Below are 23,807 nucleotides of genomic sequence, written 5' to 3'. Positions count from 1 at the left end.
TTTTACATGACCTTATTTCCCCGGGCCTTGGCTGTTCTCCCTCCGGGTCCTTGTCCAGAGGGAAACCTGCCAGCGACGAGGCAGTGAGACTACACTAGCCCATCAATAAAGCCAACCAAAGTGACAAAACACACAAGTCTTTACCTTCAGATAGGGCAGTGACGAGCACGCGGCCCCCCACCCCCTTGGTCCAGGGCCGTCCGTCCACCCGGCCCCGCAATCACCCGCACCCGCACCCGGCGCTCTCCAAATGTTTGTACCCGGCACCCGAACCCCGGACTCTCATGGCGAGCGCCCCGGCCCCAACGCCCGACCTCCACAACGAGACCGGAAGCCCTCTCTCGACTTGCTCGAGACGGCCATCGAGTTGACACAGCGAGAGCACATCGACGCAGGAATTGGACCGAAAAGCGAGAGGCGCGTGCAAATGTCGTGTGATGTTATTGTTTTCCCCGGAAGGATTATTAAGGTTTATGGTACTCGTGGGCTCCAAGCTGCGAGTAGTATGCCTCGCAGTATCGCCCGACGAGGGGGGAGAAATCGTAAATACAGTAGGTAAACAGCAACTAAAAATTGGGTTTACAACAGGGATATAACATAACGCTGTTTTCGAAGGCAAGTGTCCCCAAGCCGTCCATCTTTGGTCTTCGTCTCTCTCTCCTCAAGCATCTTCGTTTCCAGAAACACCTTTTGCCAAATACAACACAAAAATGATCAAAAAAAGATGGTCTCGTCAAGCCGCTCCATACGTTCAAGTGATCAGGGGGAATCATAAGCTTCTCAAAAAAAAAAATCCGGCCAACATTAACATCTCACACAGAGCACGGAGATTCGTGTCACCTCCAGCACCGCTTGTTGCTATGTTTGGTTGCAGTCGTGACACATGGCACGCTGACCGGACACGGACGTGTCCGGAATTATGGTCAGTGGCCGGTCAACGCTTCCAGTCGAGTCAGTCGTTGACTATCAGAGCAGAGCAGCAACAAAAGCGGCACCGAGAATGACGGCCATGCCGGCCGGTCCGTTGCTGCTTCCGGCGTTCTCGCCGGCTGCGGCCGCGGTTGTGGCGGCCGCCGAAGGGAAGAGTGTGCCCCTTGCGCTGGAGCGGGTTGACGCCGTGGCCAGGGTGGTACCATTGCTCGCTGAGAAGGCAGTGCTGGTGCCTGCGCTGGGGGAAAAGCTGGTGGAGACGATAGTGGTGCTGGGAGCCTCAGATGTGGTGGAGGTGGAGATGAAGGTGGAGGTGGTGGTAGCGACCAGGGAAGAAGAGGTCGTGGTTGGCGGCGCTGAGCTACTGGTGGTCGGGGGCACGGTGCTGCTTTTGCTGGTGGACGGCACCGAGGTGGTGGTGGGAACGGGGACGTCCGAGGTGAGTGGGCCAGTTACGCCGTGCTTGGTCGCGCAATCGCCGAGGTTCATGCCATTGGGACAGCAGAAGGTCTCGGTCTTGGTGTCATGGGTGCAGTAGAAAGAGGTCAAGCAGGAGTCTGGACGACCATGTTAGCAATCACGAGAGGGCAATGCGATGAGCAGCGACTCACTTCCGGTCGTGGTAGAACAGCAAGTCTCGCCAGCGGTCGGGTCATAGCAGTGTACGGCCTGGTCAGTAGACTTGCACTGCTGGTATCCACCGCCGCAGGCCTCGGAGCAGGTGTTACCGCCCTTGTTGCACACCTCATCTTCGGGCTGGTAGCCGCCATCGGCGCGGCGCATGAAGCCCAAATCCCTTCCTGTGGTGATGCTGCGCTTGAAGACCTTGGTCTGCTGGGCGAATGCCTGGGCGGCGAAGGCCGCGAAGGCCAGAGAGGCGAGAGAGCGGATATGCATTGCGAAGACGGTGATTTACTGGATAGCGATCGAAAGCGGTTCGGCCGGTCGATTACAAGTCGAAAACCGGGAAGACGGCAAGTGACTGGATAGTCGCGTGTTGTTGAGAACCGGCAAGTCGGCGGAACGAATGAATGTGGATCGACGACGGGACAACGTAGAGTATCGACAAGCGAGGGAAGTACGAGTACTCTGGCGTAGGTTCGTGATGACGACGAAAACAACGACGACGACGACGACGAAGAGTTGGTGAAAAGAGCGACGGGGCTGGAGGGGCCTGACCTAAAAAGCGCGCGACGTTGCGAAGGGAGTTGCGGGAGAAAGGCAAAAGCGGAACGAACGAGGGACGGCGAAAAAAGACTGGAGATGAAGTGGAGAAAAAGAGTGGGAGGAGTGGTCGCGAGGGTATGAAAGACTGTCAGCATCGATGGGGGGGGGGGGGGGGGGGGGGGGGAGGCAGGAGAAGGGTGTCACGGTTCGGCCTCTGGCCGTCTACATTTAGTGGACTGTAGATAGTCGGGGATGGGCACAATGGGTTTGTAGTGTGCGCCCAGCACCAATTCGGAAGGATCCTCCTTTTAATTTTATTTGCCTGAATGTTGACCAGTTGGAGCACCTTGGCCCGGCCGGCCCAGCCACGATACCCTTGGCATGGAGGCACCTCGGGCCAGAGACAGACCCTTCAGAGTGAGTGTCTCGAGTTGCCTGCCAGTAAGTGTGCATGGTCCAGGACCCAGGTCAAGCGGTTGACTGGTTCCAGGGGGTTCGGCGAACAGACGGGCCGAGCAGCAAGTTGGGAAAGGCCGTGAAGCAACTCCTGCTCCTGTTTGGGATTGTTTGGAGACAGTGGCACTGAGACCCGTTGGGGGCGTCTCAAGTCGTCAAGAATAAAATAAAAAAGGAACGGGTTGGAGCCGATCGTTTATGCGCATATACAGATGCATTTTTCTCGTGATCCGGCGTTGGCAGGTCGCACAGGAGCAGCAGCAGCAGCATCAACAATCCTTTTCTCGTCAACTTCGAGATACACGCTGCCCCGATTGCGGCGGTCGTTGCCCGATGCCTCCACGATTCCACCAAGCGCCTGCTGGGGGGCCTGGAGACGGTGGAGAGGGCAAGCCTCGAGGCGACCAAAGTGACAGCTGACCGCCCCCAAGCAGGGAGGCCTGCTGGCCTGGCAGGGCAAGGAGAAATTGTCACGCACCAAGAGTTGACAAGTTACAAAAAGCTCAAGACAGAAGAGGAAAGACAAAACGTTAGGAAATCTGCAGTCTGTGCCATTCGGTCCCTGGGAAATGAGACCCAACCCGGGCGCCAGCCAATCTCTGCAATCTCTCTCCCCCAGCGGCTAAGGGGTCCGAATCTAAGCAGTTTTGGGACCGTGCCTCGAGCATGGAGAGCAACCCTCCCCCCGTAAGAGCTGTGGGGGAATAGCGCCGCCGAACTTTTGGCTGGACAGATTTTCCTTCAAAATGGATAACAATGATCCAATCCAGCTAGCGTCATTGTCGGGTACCTTGCAGCACTCCTCATCCGCCAATCGCTTTGACGAGCGCGAACCTCTGCGGATATTAGGCAAGGTACCTCGGTAGGTAGTGGACGTTAGCCAAGTTCCTAGTCAGGTACCCAGTCAAACAGCCTAGTACCTATCACCAAAAGCAGGTAAGGCGGTGTGCCCCATCAGCTCGACCATCTGACGAACCATCGAACGCCGTTTCAGGTGACGTCCCAACGCTGATTCGCTCGCTCGCCTGAGCGCCTTTCCACCCCAGAGTCGGTAGTTTTAAGCATGGCGGCAAAAAGGGCAAATGGGAAATGGGAAATGCTCTTCCGAGAGGGGGCTTGGAAATTGAATATGACGTCTCGTTCCAGGCTCTTGCGATGCTCGACCAAACCACGGCCTCAATCTTTGTGCTCCCTCCCTCGCGACCGAACCGAGAGATGTCGCTCTTCCTCCGACAACTACGGATTTCAGCACATCCCAATCCAATGATATCCACGCACGAGAACTAGTCGCGTCCACCGTTCAAGGGGCTCGGTAGCCGCCAGTTGCCAGCATTCCAGCCAACTGCCGACTTCATTCCATTGCCGGCCCAGCACCAGACCTGTCGGATGTCTCATCGTGTTCCACCCCAAGCTCATCCAGTTGTTTCCAGATGCAATAGAACGGACGGTGGGAGCCAGTGCAGATCTTCTCGGCCGCCTTGCTCCGTCCCACGCCTTGGTAGCGCCCGCTATGAGTTTGAGGGCCCGGAAACGAACCCGCCCCGGATCGGGTCCCCGTGCCATCCACCCTGAATCCTGACGTCGTATTGTGCCTGAGAGAAGGCTTTCCGAGGCGATGGTCCGGACTGTCGAGTGCTCCGGACAAAGGTCCATGCCGTGTAAAGTCGACCCTGCGGCGGGCAGCACTCATGACGAAGTGACGATCAAGGCAAACACTGGGATTTACACACTGGGCATCATATGAGGTTGATGACGTTTCCACCCTTTCCCAACGAGTCATAGTCCAACCCCTGCGGATGGCAGATGAACTTTTCAGGGAGCTGGGGCGGGTGTCCGTGACGCTAGATGCCATCAACAGACCTCACTTGGCAAAACCTGCCGCGCAGAAGCGAGCACTCTGCTAGCTGCTCCTCCCGGACTTCTGCGAAACATGCCCGCCATGGAGACGACGATGTAAGCGATAGAAGCGACAGAGAATAATGATAGAACCAGCGTTCAAAAACACTACTAGAGTAAAGGGGTATGTACAAATTCTCTCTTTGCAAGCGAAAAACCCGCGCAATCGTTTTTGGGACACATCCATCTACGTCTCCAAGTGCTTGGAATCGGACTTGTCATTCTCAATCTCCTCTCTTCCCGCGTCGCCGATGATACCGTGCTCGTCAGTGTAGCCAATCTTGCTGGCGCTGAAACCGTCCAGCTCCGCTTTCCAGACCGTATTCAAGAAGATGGGGTAGGCAAAGGCGACGATGAAGCCGCAGAGAGGCACGATCATGGCAATGTGGTAGTCCCGAGAATCCGCCAGGAGACCAGTGAGACTGGGGAAAAGGGCACCACCGCAAACTAGAAACGCCCATGTCAGCAATGTTGATGGTATTCAATTCACCGAGACGGCGACAACAACGAATAACTTACCCGATGCAACAATCCAAGAACTACCTCGCTTTGTATGCCTGCCGAGGCCGCGAATTGCCGTCGTGAAGATGGTCGGGAAGATGCACGACTCAAAGAAGAGCACCAGGGACAGCATCGCAATGCCGGTCTCTCCCTTCAGTCCAATGGCGAGCGCGATGAACACCATGATGCCTGTCATGAAGACCATGAGTACGAGACGAGGCTTGACAATCATCATCAGTCCAGCGGCCGCGAAACGCCCGATGGCGAAGAGACCCTGGCCGATGGCGTACCGATCGCTGGCCTGCGAGTGCGACAGCCCGGCGGACTCGACGGCATATGAGATGAATTGCGAGGCGACGGCAACCTGGGCTCCCACATAGCAGAACTGGGCGGCGACGCCGAAGAAGAGCTTGTACTGCTTCTTCATCGGCTTGTCAACGAAGCCGGTGAGGCCCGCGCTCAGCTCCGCCTGCAGGGCCATGTCGGCATCAGTGACCTCGGGGATGTTGGCGAAGAAAAAGATTACAGCTACGTTCTGTTAGACTGCTACTGTTGCTCATGGCATCACGGGTTTGCGGAATGAGGGAATGGTGGGGGTTTTGTGGCGTACCGAGCAAGAAGACAAAGGCCGCGATACCAAGGTACGTCCATTGCACCTTGGACAGATCGTTCGGCTCCGTGTGCGAGAAGAAAACGCGGGCGGCGAGGAGCGGGGCGATGACGGAGCCGACGGCCTGGAACGACTGACTGAGCTCGAGACGGAATTCGGAGAGGCGCGGGGGACCGCAAGTGGCAATGAAGGGGTTGGCCGAGGTCTCGAGCGTTGAGAGGCCGGAGCCAACGATGAAGAGGGAGCCGCAGAAGCCGGGAAAGGAGCGGTAGACGGCCGAGGGCCAGAACATGAGAGCGCCGACGCCGTAGATGCACAGACCGGTGATGAAGGTCCAGCGGTAGCCGAATTTGCGCACGATCCAGCCCGAGTAGGTCAGCGGGCCAATGAAGTAGGCGCCGAAGTAGGCACCCTGGAGGCCGCCGGCCTTGGCAGCAGTGATGTTGAGGGCGATCTGGAATTTGGAGTTGAGAACGTCGAGGAGGCCGTACTAGCATCGCAGTCAGTCTCGTCGAGGCATGGGGCCGAGGTTGTTAGAGGGGAACAAGACATGGGAATGATGTCACAAGAGAGGAATAAGACGTTGGGCCAAAGCCTTGCAAAGGGGGGGGACTTACAGCAAAGCCCCAGAGGAAAAAGAGGACGGTGACCAGGGTAATGGGCACGATGGACTGTCTTACAGTCAAGGCCGACGCGCCCGTCAGACCTCTATTAGAGACGGACATGCGATGTTGGTTCTGGGCCGCCTCAGCCGCGCTGGGTTGGCGCTGCTCGAGCACCTCGGCCACCTCTGGCTCCTGGTTCTTGCCGAACATGATGGAGAAGCAAACGGGATCGGTTTGATTTTGGGATGGAAAAGTTTGAGAATGAGGAATATCGTCGGCGAGTCTTGCTGCTCCGAGTGCTGTTGGCTAATGAGAGAAGCTCTGTTTCTTAGGGCTGGGTCTGGTGTTCTATATATATGTGTACGTGTGTGTGTGTGTGTGTATGGTCAGGAGGAGGACGACAACGACGACGAAGTGGATGAGAGACTAGGGAAAATCCAAACTCGGCGAAACTGTCGTCCCAACTTCGACGCCACTGACCATATGTGTGGAAGGTGAACCTGCCAGGTTCTATGGCTGGAAGTAGGCAATTTGGTCCATTGGCAAGAACCCCCCTCCCTTCCCTCCTCCACCTTAACCACGACGTCGGGAAACAGCCAGGTCTCGAACCCGACTCCCAACAAGCTAACGAACAGACGCCAAGGTAGCCAACATGAACGAAAGATGGTTGCCAGGAAGAACGACAGCAACACATATCTCCACACCTAGCTCTCGAGGGGCCGGCACCGGTCTCATTCAAACTCAAAACATCTCGACCGAGTCGCGACGCCTCCACATCACCCCGCGCTCTCGGGGTGGGCCGACCAATCTGGTTGCCAAGCCGGTGTGCACGTACCCCCTTGGGAAAACGGACGAGTGACGGTCCTCCGCCCTTGCTGTCTGACACGGGATCAAGAATTGAACAGTACAGTCTCCGACAGAGGGCGTATTGGTCACCCGGCGATTTGAGCGAAGCTAGGCTCTAGCGCGGCAGACAAGCTGTGCATCGTCTGGGACATCTTATCTGGACTCGTCCTGTCCGGCACTTTGGGTTCTACCGTGTGCTAGCAATATCAACCCATCTGAACGAACGCGGGCTAAAAAGGTCTCGCCGAGAAAGAAAGAGAGAAGAAAGTGAGAGAGTGTGTGTGTGTGTGACACGGACTTGCCGGGAAGAAGCCCGCGGTATGTGGGCGGGCATGTTCGCGCTAACGAGACCCGAGATGGAATAGCTCACCGACGCCATCAGCGGTAGCGCTGGGGAAGCCTGGGACCGCGGGGGACTGCCCGCGGGGTTTGGAAGCGGGTTTTCAGCGAGGATAACGACGTGGGATGCGGAGAGGGGACAGAGGTTGGAGGGCCGGGGGAGTCATTGGTTCGCTCTGTCCGGGTCTACCATGCCGCTACCCACGGAACATAGTCTAGTTCCAGCAAATATCAGACAGGGAGAGCGAGTGTGTGTGTGAGTGGACGTGACTGAAGAAGATCAAATCAATTCTGGCTCGTAGTTGATGTGTCGTGTGTTCAGAGTGTTACCGATGCCTATTCCTCCAACGACTGCATGTCGAAGATTGCTGCTCTCGGCCGAGTTGTCTCATACACATGTGCATTCCGACGCACCTACGAACGGCTTACGTCTTCGAGGCCGCATCACGCAAAGTCTATGTAGATCCCAGAATCATCGCTTGGCATCGGAGACTTTTTCTGCCAACGCGGGCGATGCCCACTCGACACCAAGCTTTTTCGATCCCACGAGGCGATCCCCTTGGCAGGAGCTTGATTTTCTCTCTGCCCCCGCCCTCGCCCCCGCCCCCGCCCCCGCCACCGCCAAGGAAAAGCCGAAGACCACAGGAGTGCTCCTGACTGTTGTGGACCGCGGGAGAGAGATGTTGAGGAGTGAAAACCGACGAGACAGCGCGGGGGGGGGGGGGGGGGCGAACAGACCGACCGCTAAGGCAGACATGGACTAGTGTCCCCCATAGATTTGGATTCGATGCTTTGGATCAGTACTGGAAACGAGGACCTCGCTTGCGACCTGGCACCTGACGTGTGGTGACGCCGACACTAAAACGTCTTCTCCACGGGAGGGAGAAACGCGCCGGTGCCCTAGATATCGGGCCGATGCTCGAGGAGCTAATGGTAGGAAAGCTGGTCGAGGTCGGGTTCGGGCATCTCGCGTTAGTGTCCACTACTACTCCTCACACACACACAAAGAGCTTCACTTAGAGGTGGAACGTGGCTTTCCAGATCGAGGCGTGAGATGAGTTGGGGCAGATTCTTGGTGAGTCTGACATTTCATCACTATCAGCCATCGTTATGGCCGATTCCACATGGTAAAAAATTGAAGAAAAAAGAAAGAACTTGCAATGCTCCGTGGCTAGTCTGGGTATTATCCTCCACAAAAGCAACTTTTCTCTCGCCTCGCTCCTCGCGTCCTAAGAAATGAAGAAAGTTGCCAGTCTACGCCACCGTAAGATATTGTACAACATGCAGAGCGCGCCGGTCCACATTCCCTGCTTCTTCGACTAAGATGATGGCGCAAATGTCGTAAATCATGCTTCAGTCGACCGGCTCACGCATCATCTTGGAGATGTTCTTGTGCATTTGGGCATACTTCTCCTCAAACGTTTTCTGAAACTTCTCACAGGCAGCCCACATGGGGTCCCCTTTGGTCCAATACGTGTAACAGTTTTCGAAGATCTGGCGCACGTCGGAGGCGAACTCGTCCTCGGTCCGATACTCATGGCGCGACATCTTGGCCTTGACAGTGTTGAGGTCCATGGGCTTCTTGACCTTATTGAAGTAGTCGGGAACTCCGTCCTCAACGGGGTCGACAGGCTCCTTGAAAGGGCCCACCAGTCTGGTCCAGAAGCCTGCATAGATATGTTAGTATCTGTGGGAAATGTTGCGGTATCGGTGGTCCCGTTGGCCTGACAAAGACATACCGGGTCCTGAAAGCATTCTGTCAAGAAGATCCGCACAGAACTCAACCTTCTTTTCAGTGGTGATCTCACCATCCGATACCGGAACGATGCTGCGACGCTTCTGGACCACAGGCTTCGGGCGCGGTGCCGTAGCGGCCGCAGCAGCAGCCACAGCCGCGGCCTTGCGGACGGGCGGAGGCGGGGCGCGGGTAACGGACTTGGAGTTGTTGTTCTGCGAAGCCGGCAACGGCGCGGAGGCGCGTCGGTTCTTCTTGGAGAGGTGCTCTCGCTCCTCACTACTATCCTCCTCGAGATAGTGCACACTCTTCCGAGGAGTCGGCTCAGCGGAGACTGTATCAGCCGGAGCTGCCGGCGGGGAAGGTTGGTTCTCGAGCGAGCTCATGGTCACGACCAACTCGCTCAGAACCTCTTGAGGAAGCGACTTGGCGAACTCAGCTCTAGCATCGGACGACCGCATGTACTCGGCTGCCCAAGAAAGTAGAAGCTTGCGGATGGTTGAGCCCTCCGGGGTGTCTCTCCATACTTGTACGAGAAGGGGAGTGGCGGGAATCTGCCGAGTAATCCGTCTGCACTCCTTCATTGCCTCGAGAGTCTTGTCGCATAGGCCATCAATACCGAGCTTATGCCCCAGCTTCCAGACCCCAATAAGCGCCTCGTATGAAGGGAACGTGTCGACCTCTTCCGAGACCTGTCCTGTGAACAGAAAGAGCTGCGTCAAGCCAAACACTTCGGCCGTAGTGTGAGGCAGCTTCACGATGTGCTCGACGGTGTCTGAAGTCGTCCTCTCCAGCTGTTTAAAGTAGTCGCGGTAGTATGTTGATCTGGCGCACAAAAAGTCCTTCTGGATGCCGAAGGGCTTCTCCTCAGGGCCAACGAGCACAATGATGAAGGTTGGGTGGGGTTGACTAGGAGTTGTTAGGCATGCGCTAAGGAGCATAGCTGTGCAACTCACAGCCACGAGAAAGGCTCGTCTCGGTAGCCAGCAGAGGGTTCGGAAGCGAGGTTGGGGCCGCCATTGATGGCGGGGACCGGCAGCTCGTCCGACATGCTGGGCTGATTGGCTGCGGGGATGGACCTAAAGGGCGGTATTAGTCGCCTACAAAGACAAGGCAACATTTGATGACCAAATTATGAACGAGAGAACTGCATGCGGGATATGACAATGGTTGAGGACAGGGAAAAGAGCGTCTGCTTGCTACAACCTGAGGTTGATGTTGGTTGGAGTGAGCCATTGGTAGAAAGGCCTTGAGCCGGTGTGGGTGAATCATGACATGAGCCATGTCGTAACGACTTTCTGATGCCAATTGCTGCCCCTCCAGGATAGAGATACAGTAATGATACGAGATATCACAAAGAAGAGATACAGAGATGAAAAGCAGCTTACCGTGATGGACGAAATTCGACAAGCGAGTGGTGAGACGATGAGCTTGACGGATGAGGTCCTCACACTAGGACAGGTGATGGGTGATCCGCACAAATCGTCTTACAAAATCGAGTCTTCAGGGATGATAGTTGAGAGCAATACAATACAAACGAAAAGAGGGGATGAAGAAGAATGAGATGGTCTACTTGGCGGACGCAGGCCGGTGAAGAGAAGGCGCGTGGCTGAAAATTTGCTCCCTGGGACGCTCTTGCTAGACGCGCTCAACCTTGAGAATGAAGCGGGAAGGTGTGAAACAACTGCACCTGCTGTGTGGTTGCTGTGTGGCTCCCCGTGACTGATGTGGCCTGTGCAGGAGCTTCCTCAGACCCACAGTTCACGTGTTCCAGAGGAGAGAGAGAGAGAGAGAGGGAGACAGAATTTCCCGCCCGCCACAGTTGTGGTTGGCGTTTGGCCAGCACAGCCACCTGCACTTGCCCATTGCCGGGCAGATTGGAGAAGACTGGAGATTGGAATATCCCATCATCCTTTTAGGGAAAGCATGGAGATGATGAGTACAGTATGGTGCAGAAGCGAGGAAACTTTCTCTGTCAACTTCCTAGGCAATCCCGAACGCACCTATCTATCGAGCACTTATCCTCGGAGCTCGCCGTAGTCAACGGCAACACTTCCCAATCTGCTAAACACTCCACGACCCTTGCCCCGCGCCCAATTGACCTCTCACGTCCCGTATCTCGAGCAGGTGGCATCTCGACCCCCACAGTGCCCTGTCCGACGGCACCGACGGCTGGTCTCCTCTGCTCGCCAACCCGGCCAGCTTCCTCTTCAAGCCAAGAGCATTTTTAGTTTTTCGGTCGTGTTTACGTCGTTTCCCGTGTGGAGATTTGGATAAGGATATAGGGCACCATGTCCCATCTTTGCAGAATGGAAGGGGCAATGAGGTTCTATAAAGTGTCGCGACGCTGCGCAACTTAATTAACTGTGGTTGTGTTGTCGTCTTTGCCTCTGAACCCCCCTGCCGTCTCCGTGAGAGATTCAAGTTAATAGGCCTCGATTCAACATGTCTCGAACCATTGGTTTCCTTGCGGTCGCCGGTCTCTTGCGTACCGCCGCCGCCGGTCTCTACGCAGGATTGAGCACCGCGAACCACACTTGCACACTTGGTACGAATCGACGCACTTTCTAGGCATTGTGGGCTGAATTGACACAACCATCTATCTCCCAGCCGAGCCCGTTTTGTCCTGCTCTTGCGGTGCGAACCCCGACAAAGTCGACACCTGCTGTGTCGAGACCTACGGTGGCCTAGTGGTATGCTAATTTTGTCGTTTTGCGGACGAGCGCTCTCGAGAATAACGATTCGTGTTCGTAGCTGGCGACCCAATTCTGGAACACCCACACTGGCCTCGAGTCCGAGGGCCAGAAGTTGCCCCAAGATGCGTGGGGCATCCACGGCTTGTGGCCCGATTTCTGCAACGGCTCTTACACCCAATACTGCGATCTCAGCCGCCAGTATGACCCGATCCCCTCCCCCAACACCACGACCGGGAAGCCGGACGGTACTCCGGTCCCGGCGTGGACCGGCTCGTCTCTCGACGCTTTCGTCAAGCCGTTTGAGAGGTTCGACTTGTTGGAATACATGAACAAGTAAGTCCCGTTATTGGACGTCGGCTTCCAAGCTCCCAGCCTAATGCGAATCTCCCAGGTTCTGGATCGCTCAGTACACCCCCAACTGGGTCCTCTGGGCCCACGAGTTCTCCAAGCACGCCACATGCTTCAGCACCTTCGATGTCGAGTGCTACGGACCCAAGTACCAAGATCACGAGGAAATCGTCGACTTCCTCGAGACCGCTGTCCACTACTACAAGGAGACCCCGACCTGGAAGTGGCTCGCCGATAAGGCCATCACGCCCTCCAATGCGACCGCCTATTCCCTCGCCGACCTCCAGACGGCCCTCAAGGAGGGCCACGGAGCGGTCCCGTACATCGGCTGCTCCGGCCCCCGCTACAACGCCACCGAAGCCGGTAAAGGCTCCCTCGACAACGGGTACACCCAGCTCAGCGAGGCCTGGTACTACTTCCACGTCTACGGCAAACCCCAGCGTGGCGACAGCGTCCCTGTCGCGGCCGATATCAATGGTGGCCGCGTGTCGAACTGCGCAACGACGGACGGTGCTGTCTGGTATTACGAGCGCGCCGAGGGATCGGTGCAGTAGATAAAATGCTCCGACTTTGAAGTGGCGTGCCGCACTGGGCGCCCAGTCCGTCCACAATAGAACTTTGCACAAACCGTCTGGTTCACGTCGCCGACGTCATGTATATTCATCACGAGACTTTTGGGACCCCCCCCGGCTCAATTAAGTGTCAAAGAACCAATCTGACCGATGTGATGTACCAACATAATCTTTTGACCAATAGAACCCAGGAAGCAGCATACTGAATGCCGGGCATATCTACAAGTACAGTCCTCCAACCGTTAAAGCCACAAACGCCTGTGTGATGCGGATCGTCGCCTCGAAATTCATTTACTCCTCGTCATCACCCAGCTCTTCCACAGCTGGCGCGACATAGCCGGCGCGTTGCGAGGGCTCCGACGCAATCTGGGTCTCCGTCGCGGTCGTGGTCGCGGAAGCCGGGAGAGGTTGACCGGTAGAAGCAGCGAAGGTGCCACTGGCGTTCGCTGCACCAGAGGACGCCGACTTCTTCTTCTTGCCCTTCTTCGGAGCAGTCTGTCGAATGTCAGTGGTGTTCACAATGTGGTTTCCGGTGCATTCGCTGAACTTACGTCATGCCAGGCCCAGACGGGCTTGAAGCTGTCGACGAATGAGACGTCCTCCCAGAGGTTGGGGAATAGCCAGAGGCCGGGAGACGCAACGAAGTAGGTGACACAGAAGAGGATGACACGGAAGATGGCCATGAGGAAAAACAGACCGAGCAGGCCGAGGAATCCCCAACTGAGGTAGTACACGCCGAGTCGGAGCTTAAGAGGCCAGAGAGGATAGCAGACAACGATGAAGATCAGGATGAGGGCGAGGATCGAGTAAAGCTTGCGCTTCACTTGGCTGCCCTCCCAGAACCATGCGTAGTACATCTCCTCCTTGGCCTCTTGCTGAGGCTCGATGCGGACGGTCCAAAGACCCTTAATGCGCTTCGTCTTCTTCGGTCCGTGGTCATGGCCTTCGTGCGGGTCGGACTTGGTCACGCGTAGCGCAAGCATTGACATGGGTAGTAGTTTGAAGGTGTTCTCCAAAGAGGCGCGGTCGGTGATCTCAGGAAGCGCGGGGTTCTTCTTGCGCGCCTTCTCGTAGGCGGGGGACTGCAGGGCGCGAAGTGCTCGCTTGACTACACATCCGTCGTCAGTATGCTGTTGAAGACATGCAGAATACAATTCGCAGTTAACCCACCCTTGAACATGTCCTTGCGCTCGCCGTTGAGAATACAAGTACGGGGCTTCAGATCCTGGCTGCGCAAAAAGGTGGCGAGGGCCAGCGCAACAGGGTTAGGGGGACCAGGCCTGATGGGCTGAGGCTGGCCCTGGGCTTGCTGCTGCTGCTGCGGGTGCTGGTGAGGGTGCTGGTGACCAGGGCCATGATCGTGGTCGTGATCATGCTCGCCCTCTCCGCCACCCTCGCCGCCCTGCTGCTGCTGCTGGGCGAGTCGCGCCGCTTGCTGCTGCTGCATAGCTTGCTGTCGGAGATGGTTGAGGAAATCCGGTACACTCATGCCAGCCTTCGCGGCATCGGCCTCTATTTGTCTGCGCATTGCCGCGATCTGCTCAGGCGAGGGCATGGGCTGCCCGTTGGGGCCCATCTGCATGGGGCCGGGCATTGGCATCGACATCTTGAATGTGAGCTAGTACCGAAGGCAACCACTGTTTTGGAAAGACGGAAGGAAGAACTCTGATTGTCCTTGTCAGGATATCGGGTGGGTTGGAGGAGTCCGGCGACGACAGCAGTGGCCCGGGAGAAGGATCAGGTTGTGTTGGATGAGCGCGAGTTTCGCTGTCAAAGCTGGGTCTTTGAACAATTCAAAAAGTGACCAGCAAGCAAGCCAGGTGTTCACTTCTGGTCCAAAAAAACCCATGCAGGGGGTACAGGTCTTTCCGCCGCCTAAAAGGGTATCTTGTTGCATTCGGCAGTCTCTTTCTCCGATATCCGTCACGCCTATCGATAAGATAAGAAAAGCTACTCTCACAGTAGTTGGGGTATGCTCAGACCACACTCAAATCCGCATGTGTGACCTGAAGTGCTGAGGTAAGCGGATGACAAGTCGAGGGTTATGTAAGCACTTTCTCCTCAGCTGTAACTCTGCCCCTCTTTCAGTGTGATCTCCTCCACACTGTGGCGGTGTGGCCGAGACATTTTGTCTGCGCTGCCTACCTTAACCAGGTAGAGTAACACGAGAAACTCTGCTGAAGTCTCCCGTCCAGCGGTTTTCTTTAGATCAGATGATGACGAGAACTCCGCCACATCAGTCAGCAACAATTCCTGGGCACTAATCTCGGTCGACTCGAGTCATCACATCACCACTACCGGAAACCTCCTGCTTTTGATCCGTTGTTGCGCCTGCAATCATCATGGCGACAATATTCGCGGCGAACGTCAAGTGACGCTGATTGCCCCGGAGCTTAATTCGAAAGAACCAAGGAAAACCGAGAGAGGCGACTGCAGCGCAAAGCGGAGTAGAGCACACCACCCTTTTGTACTGTCTACCCACTCTCAGTGCCATCCATCATCTCTAGCTCGTCGGCTTCGCCTTCGCCGTACGACCATCCAACGGTGATGGTGTCCTGCAATAGGGGACACGCAGGGCTACGATGAGTATTGTGACGGTACAACGCATCCCAATCCGTAGGTCGGCTTCTCGCGGTCACTCCCTCTTCCCGTCGCCCACGGTGCCTTGCATGCATGCCCGAATGATTGCTGATTGCTTCCCGTCCGCTGATGCTTGGGCATGTCACCGAGTGGCTGGGATTACGGGATTTTGTTTGGGCAGACAGATGGCTACGCCGCAGATGTGATTGGCCGTTCCAACCGTTTCCTTTGCTCGACTGAAAACACGCACACACGGTTTGGAAATGTCGTTCAACCGTGGCCCCCGTTTGTCAAGAATTCTTCGACTGGGAGTTTGTGGACCCAAAAGATGACAAGGGGCGGTGACGGGCATCACAACATCACAGTATGGAAGCATGGCAGTTCATGACTGGCACGAGACCCTGCCTCGGGGGGGACTTGTGGCAAGAAGTTGCTGGTCAAGCTAGCTTCGAGCAACCAGAGCAAGGCAGAGGTGAGACATCGACTCGCTGAGCCATCGTCTTCATCTTACACGACTGGTGGAGCTCCTGCAATCTGGTGCAGGATGTGGGTGTAGCGCCAGCCATCCGAATCCGACGACACCCTAGCTTCCTAAGCGCCGGTTGGCCGGCCGTGTCTGGCCCCGTCTGCAGCCCCGGCCTATCAGAGCGGCCGGTCTGCATCTTGACTGCACACCTCGCCGACAATTGCCATGCCCTTGTCCCTCCATCTTGCTCTCTTGCTTCCAGCTGGACCTATTAAGCATAGCACTTGAGCAAAATCTCTGGCCCAAAGTGGGAATTGGGATTCGATATGTGCCAGAGAGACTCAAAAAGAAGCCGGCCACGCCTAAGTGGGTTCTTCTCATATCACATTGCCTATTTTACCTTACCTTACATACATTACCTTGGGTACTAGACGTTCGCCATCCACTAGGTACGCTCTCTATTATAATCAATCGGGTCGCTCAATCTTTGTGCTTTACAGACCTCCCTGCATCTCTCTCTTCTTTCGTTCTGTCAAATCGCTGGCCGTCTCTCGTTTTTGTCCGATTTTTTTTTCTCCCCCCCCCCCCTCGTTCGTCTCCAGCATATGTCCGGCATGAAGCATATCCTGAAGCAGGTATGAAGGGTCTGAGTGGCATGCTTGCAGACGCCTATGTGATATGGCTATCGCCCCTCACCAACTGCTGCGCTCCGCTGTCCACCCGTCCGAACGAGAAGTCGCGTCAAAGTGAGTTTTCGGGTCCGTCAAACACATATCATCTACCGGACACTAACCAGCCCGCTCAGACAACATTGACATTTCTGGGAAACTGTCACCCACTGTAACCTGCACACAGCCCGTGCCCATGCCGCCGCTTTTTGCTGGGACAATGCAGAAGCCAGTCGAAGCTCGTCATCATCTGCAGGGGAAGCCGAAGGGAGTGAAGAGAAGTTTCGCATTGCTCCGGGAGCGGTTCTCTGTGAGCAAGCGATCTCGCTCAGACTCGTCTCCGCGACGGCTACAAATATCGGCCCCCAGCAACTTTCGCCATCTTCACTCCGAGTCCTTCCAGTTTCCCCAATACACGAATCTTCAGCACGTTGGGCGGACTCCACCGCCACGCCCTTCGCCGCGACCTCGTCCTTCTTCGTTCAGGCCGCTCGAACTAAGCATATATGTGTCCAAAAGGGAGCTGTCGCCGATCCTGCCACACTTCGACATGATTACGCCGCCGCCGCCGGTTCGGCTGGAGCCGAACCCGGATGACGATGTCTTCGGGCCTTCACACGAGCCTAACTACTCGCCCATGTCGTTTCATCTCCCGCGAAAGATGTCGGCGTCGCCGTCAGCCACCACTGCGAGCGACACACCGCCGAAAATCCCACCAAAGTCGAGGGCTCGGTCACAGACATGCAGCAGCACGGAGAGGATGAAGGAGCGTATTGCTAGCGCCATGCTGGAGGTCGACAAGCTCCAGCGTGAGATCGACTTAATCATGGAGCGCCAGAGCACGTACGCTGGCAGCCGGCCCTCGACAGGCCATTCGATGGCATTGACGGTGCACGGTAAGCTCAGACGAAGTCCAAAATTAGCATGGTCTCACGTGTGCTGACAAGGCTTATTTTTGCCAGAAGAAGAACCAGTACCCACGGTCCCCGCCCTGCCACCCTCTGCGCCATCGTTCGCGGAGCGCCTGAACCCCGGGGCCGAGCGTCCGCACACGGCACCAACGCGACCCCCGGTACACATTCCCCACCGCAGCATGGCTTTCGCCGACGCCTCGGCGGCCTTCATCACACCACCGCCGAGCCGCGGCAGGGAGACCCGACCGCCGCCGCCGCCCCTGCCACTGGTTCTCCGCCCGCCACTTCGAAAGAAGAAATCTTTTTCGCGCGTCTCCAGCTGGTTGTTCCCCAGTGGTGCAGCAGGGCAGCACCATCAGCGGAGCATCAGCCACGACTCCGTCACCAATTTCCCCCGCCCCGTCAAGGGCCGCGAGGGCTTCTACCAGTGTGTGCAAGCGCCGCAGGACAGGCGCACAAGTTTCGGCTCGGTGTCGACTGTGTCGACGTGGGAGTCGGAAGACGGTGGTCAGACGGTCCCGACAACGTGGTCGCCAGGCAGCACCCTCGCCACAAGGGCGGAGGAAGCGCCGCTGGAGCGTGTCACCACGTTCGGGAAGGAAAGGGACATGAGTGGTCTTGGGAAGATGAACTTTGCCGTGTCGTTTTGAGCGAGCAGTCTTGCTCACTTTTCTTTTCTCTTGTTTCACTCGCACGATACCAATGATTGCTTGGTGATGAGATACCATGTTGCAAGTAATGGGCAATAGAGGAGGGCGGCGATCATTTGACACTTTGCATATCTAATCATGGTGGCGTCTACGACGGGAAAGAGTGGAGCCGGGCTCGGGGGGAATGCTGGAATGCATACATGACTTTTCGATGACGGTCCAAATGCTCATCTCTTGGTGGGAATGTCAATTATATTTGCATCTGGATCCTCCGGCTTGTTCTTCTGTGAGCATAACCCGATCGATCGTTCTTGAAGAGTACAGTCTCAAACAGACCGAATGTCGAAATAGGATTCACTTACACGCAGCCACGACGGCATGTTCCTGACGGGGGGGGGGGGGGGGGGGGGGGGGGCCGCCAAACAGGTCCTAGCTGAAACGTGAGTCAAGTAGGTAGGTCAGACAAGTCCCAGACGTTTTGGTCTCACGTCCGTAAAATAAAAAAACTTGCATCTGTGAAGCAATACATACATATTAATCAACGCAAAAAAATATTCCAATGCCCAGGTCTCGGTCGGGGTGGGGCCGAACGACGATTTGGGCAGCTCCCCATACCCAGGAGCTGCGACGAAGCTTCATCGTCTGAAGTCGTCGTCATCGTCGACTCCAAACTACACTAAACACACTACATTGATATATTCTTACCTTGCACGCAAATGGTGTAAGTTGGCTCGGTTCTCCATCCCAAGCGGTGCAGTTAGTCTTTAACAACGAGCTCTCGGATCGCTCGTCCCATCAGCTGACCAGACGCTTTGTTCTGGCGTATCTTTGGCGAGATGACGATGGACTGATGCCAGTGGGAGGATTACGCAAGTGTCTGTTGATGACTCGCATTGCAGTGCCACTGGAACGCCTAGAGTACGCAACATGGGCACAGAAAAACAAAGAGCGAATGAGAGACATTGTTGCAAAATTGCTTGCGAGGGGGCCTCTTGCATGTCACCCTGGAAATTCATACCTCAAACCCCGTCAGTATTGGCGTCGGGGCATCTCCGCTTTCGGCGTCAGGGAGTACACCTGGGTAAGGTAGGTAACCTTCACGTAACGTAACTGCCACTCTTGAAGCAAACGCACTCTTTTCCTCCAAACATCTCCAAACCCTTCCTTTTTCCTCGCGTCGTCTCCCTCTTGAGCAGCAGAGTTAGCAAGCAAAACAGTATTATCGCGATACTATGGGCTCCGGATGCTGCTCCGACGAGCCTGTCAAGGGTCAGGGATGCGCCGGCCCAGCTGACAAGGTCAACCACGGACACGACCATGGCCACGAAGTCGAGGCCGACGACAACTGCGCCGGTGATGGAAACTGCGACGGTGCTGAGGCGGTTCCCTGCCTTGACGAGAACTGCGATGCGGATACCGACTGCGACTCCGACAATGACGATGACTCTACATGCCGCTCCGTCAAGCTTGAGTGCTGCAATTCCAAGGAAGAGAACTGCGACGGTACGTCATCTGTGCTGGTACGATATGCCTTTTTACTGATGCTGTGCGACAGAAAAATGCATAATCGCTGCTGCCGCCGTTGAGTGTGAGAAGACTTGCGACGACGATACCGCTCATGATGGTATGGCATTGCATCCTAACCAAAGTCAGTCCATCTCGGAACTCACGCTCCTAGGCGCTGTCGATCACAAACATACCCACGATAAGGACGGACATCATCCGGCCTCGGCTTGTAGCACCCATCTCTCCAAGGCCTTCGAGAAGTACAGCGCCTATCTTGAGTCGGCCCGTTGCATCTGTCGTAGCATCCTCGATCGCGGCTTGCCGACCACTTGTTGCGTCGAACAGCAACCCGGTGCCGCTGCCGCTCTCGTTCCAGCGAAGCCTCCTGCTACTGCAAAAAAGGCCCGAGAGCCTGTCGAGGCGCAGACGTCCGCACATGCTCACGGTCAACACAAGCATCACCATCACCACCGCCACGGCATTAAGCGACGCGGCAAGAAGTCGAGCGCTACTCACGATCATGACATGGCCATCATGCCCGCTCGAGACGACCGGTCTGACTGCTGCAGCGGACACGACGTCGGCCTTCCCTCTGCTCTTGCAAAAGGGCCGGTGCCTCTATCCCGAACCGCGGAGAAGGATGTCGAGAAGGATGCCGGGCTAGAGCATATCGCTCTTGTCGTTGACGGCATGACTTGTTCTGGATGCGGTAATAAGCTCGAGAGAACGCTCAAGGCGGTTCCTGGCGTTTCTGGCGTGCGTGTCAACTTCGTCATGGGCAATGCGGAGTTCATGTTCGACGGCGCTGCAGGCAAGGCCGAGGACATCATCCGCAACACGGAGCGAGCCACTGGGTTTCACTGCACCCGCATGTCAAGTGATGACCAGACGCTCGACATACTCGCCGCAGGCGCGGAAGCTAAGATGATGACGGACCTTGCGATCATGGGTGTCAATGAAGTCAGCATTGTCGACAAGAAGGTGGTCAGAGTTACTTACGACCCAGCAGTCATTGGAGCCCGAACCCTCCTCGACAAGTTCGGACCGCTCGCGACAAGACTAGCACCGCCCCGCGATGATCCCTCCATCGCGAGTGGAAGAAAGAGGATGTACGATCAGTTGATGAAAACGGTCCTCTCCGCAGCCCTCACCGTCCCCGTCGTGGTTTTCGCCTGGGGTGAGAAGCTTGAACCGAAGACGCGCTCCATAGTTTCGGTCGTGCTTGCGACACTGGTGCAGCTTATCGCCGTGCCCGACTTTTACAAACCAGCCATTTCATCTCTTGTGCACAGCGGTGCCATCGAAATGGACATGCTGGTCGTTATCAGCATCACTGCCGCTTATGTCTATTCAATCATAGGGTTTGGGTTTCACATGGCGGGCCGACCTTTAGACCCCCGCGAGTTTTTCGAGACAAGTACTCTACTCATTACTCTAGTACTTCTCGGCCGCCTCACTGCCGCTTTCGCGCGTATTCGTGCCGTTGCAGCTGTTTCACTCCGCTCGCTCCAGGCTGCCACCGCTGTCATTGTGGAAAAGGGAAGGGATGTCGAGATCGACGCTCGTCTACTTCAGTATGGCGACAAGTTCAAGGTCCTTCCACACTCAACTGTGCCCACCGACGGTTTGGTTATGAACGGCTCCAGCGAAGTAGACGAGTCTATGTTGACTGGCGAGAACATGCCTGTCTTCAAAAAGCAGCACGATACCGTCATTGCGGGAACCATCAACGGCTCAGGGACACTGGTGGTCCAGCTCACTCGTCTTCCTGGGAAGAACACTGTGACCGACATCGCGGAGCTCGTCGAGGAAGCAGCCAACTCAAAGCCGAGAATTCAGGACATTGCCGACCGCGTGGCCAGCTGGTTTGTTCCCGTCGTTACCTCAGTGGCTGTCGTTGTCGTCGTCATCTGGGTCATTATCGGCCTTAAGGTTCGCCAACAACCTGTCGGAAAGGCAGTTGCCCAGGCAATCACCTATGCCATTGCTGTTCTCGCCGTCTCTTGCCCTTGCGCTCTCGGTCTCGCCGTCCCGATGGTTCTGGTCGTCGCCGGCGGAATTGCTGCTCGCGGAGGCGTCATTATCAAATCGGCCGAGTGCACGGAGAGGGCTCGAAGGGTCAGCGACGTCGTATTCGACAAGACTGGGACCATCACAGAAGGAGAGCTGGACGTGGTTGAAGAAGAAATTCTTCTCGCGGGCCAGGATGAAGCTCGTGCCGTCACCAAGGCCCTCGTTGCAGGCAACAAACATCCGGTATCCATGGCTATCGCCAAGTACCTCGCTCCGCGTGCAACTCTTGAAGTCAAAGTCACCGATTCCCGAGTTATCCCGGGGGCTGGTGTCGAGGCCACTCTTGATGGACATACCGTCTGTGCCGGAAACCCATCCTGGACCAATGTTAACTCCCTACCCTCCGTCACCCGTTTCCAAGATGCAGGCATGGCTATTCTGGTTATCACTCGCGACAGTGACCCTATCGCCCTTTTCGGATTGCGTACCCGTCTCCGCCCAGAGGCATCCAGAGTCATCGCCCAGCTTGCCCGTCGCAATATCGCCGTGCACCTCGTCTCCGGCGACCAAAAGCGTGCAGTCGAGTCCGTTGCCGCTCAGGTTGGAATTCCCAATGTGGCATCCCAGCGAACCCCGGCCCAGAAACGGGATTATGTCGCCTCGCTCATGTCCGAGGGCAAGCTCGTCATGTTTGTTGGCGACGGTACCAACGATGCGGTGGCTGTCACGCAAGCAGACGTGGGTGTGCAGCTCGGCAGCGCAGCTTCATCGAGCGATGTCACCCGTGGAGCGGCGGACGTGATCCTTCTCGCAGGCCTCGAAGGCATCCCCTTCGTGCTTGATGTTAGCCGTGCCAGTTTCCACCGAATGGTTTTCAACTTTGTTTGGTCAGCCGTCTACAACGTGCTCGCGATTCTGCTTGCAGGAGGAGCCTTCGTCCCTGTCAACTTTAGCATCCCTCCTGCCTATGCGGGTCTGGGCGAGATGGTCAGCGTGATTCCCGTCATTATAGCCGCCATGACGATGGTGATGAAGAGGAACCGATCCGAGGCTTGAGGTGTAGGTGTTTGAACTGAAAAAATGGCCTGGCTGGCATGTTCAACACCTGCGGGCTGAGGCGTAGGGTTTATCTTCGTCATTACTGGTTAATGGCGGCAGGGGAAAACAACGGTTTCAACACCAACATGAGTGATGGGCTTTTTGTTTCGATGTTTTGTTTCGGTTCGCTTCGCCAGCAGCTCTCGAGAATTGGCCAATACGGACGTGGCCCTGCGTGTTACGTCGCTCTAGACGCTGTTGACGTACGATGCGACGTTCCGAGGCTGTGCTGCTTGAGTATACAGCTTGGTATACCGGTATTCTTTTATGCATCATCAATATACACATGAATGCAATTGCATGTCAAAGCACTGATCGTAATCCGTACCGCTGTGATGATCGTGAAGCAACCCTTTGGTTGCATAGTCACATGTGTGCTATAATACTCATAAAGTGGTGCCCACAAAGCTTACCCGTTGTTCCTCTCCTTGCGGTAGAAGGGCATCACACCGCACTTGTCATAGGTACTTCAAAGAGACGGATATAAAACCATGGCAGTAGCGGGCTACGGAGGTTCACTCCAAGCGTCTTTTGGCTGAGGGGTGGAATCCTGGGTAGAGATGTACATTGGACCCTGCGCATCCTAGCAACTGTGTACCTTTGACCGTGATCTGTCTCGGACCAACCACTTGTTGCCCTCGCTGTTGAGCTTCCATGTACTGATGGGGCACTGGCATATGGGATGGTCCAAAAAGCTACACCAGAGAAAGCCGTCGTAAGTGTACGTATCTCCTTGAGAGGACACTGCGAAAAAAAAGTCACCCTCCCATCGTGCTTCAGGCCACCGCCAGAGCCCGATCTCGTTGATTTGTTGCCTGTGAGGCGGTACGGTCTCCCATGGACCATGTAAACATTCAAGTACCGATACCATACTTTCGAGTCAACCCCACGAGAAAGGCGATGGGAGCAGGTTGGGGGGGGGGGCGTTGCCTTGTTGGGGGTTAGGCTTCACGACATCCTACAAACACTCAATATCCAGAGGAAACCCCGAGTCTAAACCGGGGAACGAATCGCATCAACTCATTGGTGGTGAAACAAGACATTGCCAGCCGTTGAAGTATCCAACTCTATTGTGTTCAGCGGCCAGTAAAACGGCCCAGGACTCTGGCCGAACGTGGTAGTCTGTCCCTGTGGAGTGATCACAGATCACCCTCCTTCGGAGAAAGGGTCTTCTGGTGAGTATATATCGAACCCCTTACTCCCACCCAGAG

General features: G+C 56.0%; 9 protein-coding genes across 9 annotated transcripts; 5 read left to right on the top strand and 4 right to left on the bottom strand.

The window, feature by feature from the left end:
- Positions 1–416: 416 nt before the first annotated feature.
- On the bottom strand, positions 417–2,225 carry CDEST_08566 (uncharacterized protein). The gene is made up of 2 exons (XM_062924725.1): positions 1,542–2,225; positions 417–1,487 (listed from the first exon to the last, which is right to left on the bottom strand). Exons 1-2 carry the CDS (start codon positions 1,825–1,827, stop codon positions 967–969), a joined length of 807 nt encoding a protein of 268 aa, XP_062780776.1. The 5' UTR covers positions 1,828–2,225; the 3' UTR covers positions 417–966.
- Positions 2,226–3,722: 1,497 nt separating this feature from the next.
- On the top strand, positions 3,723–4,147 carry CDEST_08565 (uncharacterized protein). The gene has a single exon (XM_062924724.1). It carries the CDS (start codon positions 3,940–3,942, stop codon positions 4,123–4,125), a length of 186 nt encoding a protein of 61 aa, XP_062780775.1. The 5' UTR covers positions 3,723–3,939; the 3' UTR covers positions 4,126–4,147.
- A 1-nt stretch (position 4,148) lies between these two features.
- Positions 4,149–6,763, bottom strand: CDEST_08564 (Putative major facilitator superfamily, MFS transporter superfamily). The gene is made up of 4 exons (XM_062924723.1): positions 6,178–6,763; positions 5,561–6,050; positions 4,969–5,478; positions 4,149–4,896 (listed from the first exon to the last, which is right to left on the bottom strand). Exons 1-4 carry the CDS (start codon positions 6,373–6,375, stop codon positions 4,637–4,639), a joined length of 1,458 nt encoding a protein of 485 aa, XP_062780774.1. The 5' UTR covers positions 6,376–6,763; the 3' UTR covers positions 4,149–4,636.
- A 1,673-nt stretch (positions 6,764–8,436) lies between these two features.
- CDEST_08563 (Putative bromodomain, SKP1/BTB/POZ domain superfamily, Bromodomain-like superfamily protein) lies at positions 8,437–10,759 on the bottom strand. Its single transcript, XM_062924722.1, has 4 exons — positions 10,474–10,759; positions 10,042–10,164; positions 9,090–9,994; positions 8,437–9,017 (listed from the first exon to the last, which is right to left on the bottom strand). Exons 2-4 carry the CDS (start codon positions 10,134–10,136, stop codon positions 8,704–8,706), a joined length of 1,314 nt encoding a protein of 437 aa, XP_062780773.1. The 5' UTR covers positions 10,137–10,164; positions 10,474–10,759; the 3' UTR covers positions 8,437–8,703.
- A 572-nt stretch (positions 10,760–11,331) lies between these two features.
- On the top strand, positions 11,332–12,879 carry CDEST_08562 (Putative ribonuclease T2). The gene is made up of 4 exons (XM_062924721.1): positions 11,332–11,633; positions 11,696–11,778; positions 11,840–12,114; positions 12,173–12,879. The coding sequence occupies exons 1-4, from the start codon at positions 11,531–11,533 to the stop codon at positions 12,681–12,683; spliced, it is 972 nt and encodes a 323-aa protein (XP_062780772.1). The 5' UTR covers positions 11,332–11,530; the 3' UTR covers positions 12,684–12,879.
- On the bottom strand, positions 12,801–14,530 carry CDEST_08561 (Putative translocation protein Sec62). Its single transcript, XM_062924720.1, has 3 exons — positions 13,872–14,530; positions 13,253–13,809; positions 12,801–13,196 (listed from the first exon to the last, which is right to left on the bottom strand). The coding sequence occupies exons 1-3, from the start codon at positions 14,305–14,307 to the stop codon at positions 12,993–12,995; spliced, it is 1,197 nt and encodes a 398-aa protein (XP_062780771.1). The 5' UTR covers positions 14,308–14,530; the 3' UTR covers positions 12,801–12,992.
- A 1,117-nt stretch (positions 14,531–15,647) lies between these two features.
- On the top strand, positions 15,648–16,022 carry CDEST_08560 (uncharacterized protein; the record flags this gene model as incomplete). Its single annotated transcript, XM_062924719.1, has 2 exons — positions 15,648–15,753; positions 15,775–16,022. 2 exons carry the CDS (start codon positions 15,648–15,650, stop codon positions 16,020–16,022), a joined length of 354 nt encoding a protein of 117 aa, XP_062780770.1.
- A 362-nt stretch (positions 16,023–16,384) lies between these two features.
- CDEST_08559 (uncharacterized protein) lies at positions 16,385–17,979 on the top strand (the record flags this gene model as incomplete). Its single annotated transcript, XM_062924718.1, has 3 exons — positions 16,385–16,493; positions 16,553–17,311; positions 17,378–17,979. 3 exons carry the CDS (start codon positions 16,385–16,387, stop codon positions 17,977–17,979), a joined length of 1,470 nt encoding a protein of 489 aa, XP_062780769.1.
- Positions 17,980–18,492: 513 nt separating this feature from the next.
- CDEST_08558 (Putative P-type ATPase, heavy metal-associated domain, HMA, P-type ATPase, A domain superfamily) lies at positions 18,493–22,884 on the top strand. The gene is made up of 2 exons (XM_062924717.1): positions 18,493–19,482; positions 19,535–22,884. Exons 1-2 carry the CDS (start codon positions 19,212–19,214, stop codon positions 22,552–22,554), a joined length of 3,291 nt encoding a protein of 1,096 aa, XP_062780768.1. The 5' UTR covers positions 18,493–19,211; the 3' UTR covers positions 22,555–22,884.
- Positions 22,885–23,807: the final 923 nt, after the last annotated feature.

This window comes from Colletotrichum destructivum, chromosome 5 (genome assembly GCF_034447905.1).
Source record: "Colletotrichum destructivum chromosome 5, complete sequence".
NCBI lineage: Eukaryota > Fungi > Ascomycota > Sordariomycetes > Glomerellales > Glomerellaceae > Colletotrichum > Colletotrichum destructivum.
Note: the sequence above shows the minus strand (reverse complement) of the source record. Positions and strands in the feature narration are given on the sequence as shown.

Bases quoted from the DNA above. Each gene is read 5' to 3' on its own strand.
- CDEST_08563 (XM_062924722.1), bottom strand. From the start codon at position 10,136: ATGTCGGACGAGCTGCCGGTCCCCGCCATCAATGGCGGCCCCAACCTC. The intron at 9,995-10,041 runs GTGAGTTGCACA...AACAACTCCTAG, and splicing joins GACGAGCCTTTCTCGTGGCT to TCAACCCCACCCAACCTTCA. The intron at 9,018-9,089 runs GTATGTCTTTGT...ATATCTATGCAG, and splicing joins CAGAATGCTTTCAGGACCCG to GCTTCTGGACCAGACTGGTG.
- CDEST_08562 (XM_062924721.1), top strand. From the start codon at position 11,531: ATGTCTCGAACCATTGGTTTCCTTGCGGTCGCCGGTCTCTTGCGTACC. The intron at 11,779-11,839 runs GTATGCTAATTT...TCGTGTTCGTAG, and splicing joins AGACCTACGGTGGCCTAGTG to CTGGCGACCCAATTCTGGAA. The intron at 12,115-12,172 runs GTAAGTCCCGTT...CGAATCTCCCAG, and splicing joins TTGTTGGAATACATGAACAA to GTTCTGGATCGCTCAGTACA.
- CDEST_08558 (XM_062924717.1), top strand. From the start codon at position 19,212: ATGGGCTCCGGATGCTGCTCCGACGAGCCTGTCAAGGGTCAGGGATGC. The intron at 19,483-19,534 runs GTACGTCATCTG...GCTGTGCGACAG, and splicing joins CAAGGAAGAGAACTGCGACG to AAAAATGCATAATCGCTGCT.
- CDEST_08561 (XM_062924720.1), bottom strand. From the start codon at position 14,307: ATGTCGATGCCAATGCCCGGCCCCATGCAGATGGGCCCCAACGGGCAG. The intron at 13,810-13,871 runs GTGGGTTAACTG...ACGGATGTGTAG, and splicing joins GCGCAAGGACATGTTCAAGG to TCAAGCGAGCACTTCGCGCC. The intron at 13,197-13,252 runs GTAAGTTCAGCG...GACATTCGACAG, and splicing joins CCGTCTGGGCCTGGCATGAC to ACTGCTCCGAAGAAGGGCAA.
- CDEST_08565 (XM_062924724.1), top strand. From the start codon at position 3,940: ATGTCTCATCGTGTTCCACCCCAAGCTCATCCAGTTGTTTCCAGATGC.
- CDEST_08564 (XM_062924723.1), bottom strand. From the start codon at position 6,375: ATGTTCGGCAAGAACCAGGAGCCAGAGGTGGCCGAGGTGCTCGAGCAG. The intron at 5,479-5,560 runs GTACGCCACAAA...AACAGAACGTAG, and splicing joins GGCCTTTGTCTTCTTGCTCG to CTGTAATCTTTTTCTTCGCC. The intron at 4,897-4,968 runs GTAAGTTATTCG...GGGCGTTTCTAG, and splicing joins TTCTTGGATTGTTGCATCGG to TTTGCGGTGGTGCCCTTTTC.
- CDEST_08566 (XM_062924725.1), bottom strand. From the start codon at position 1,827: ATGCATATCCGCTCTCTCGCCTCTCTGGCCTTCGCGGCCTTCGCCGCC. The intron at 1,488-1,541 runs GTGAGTCGCTGC...ATGGTCGTCCAG, and splicing joins CTGTTCTACCACGACCGGAA to ACTCCTGCTTGACCTCTTTC.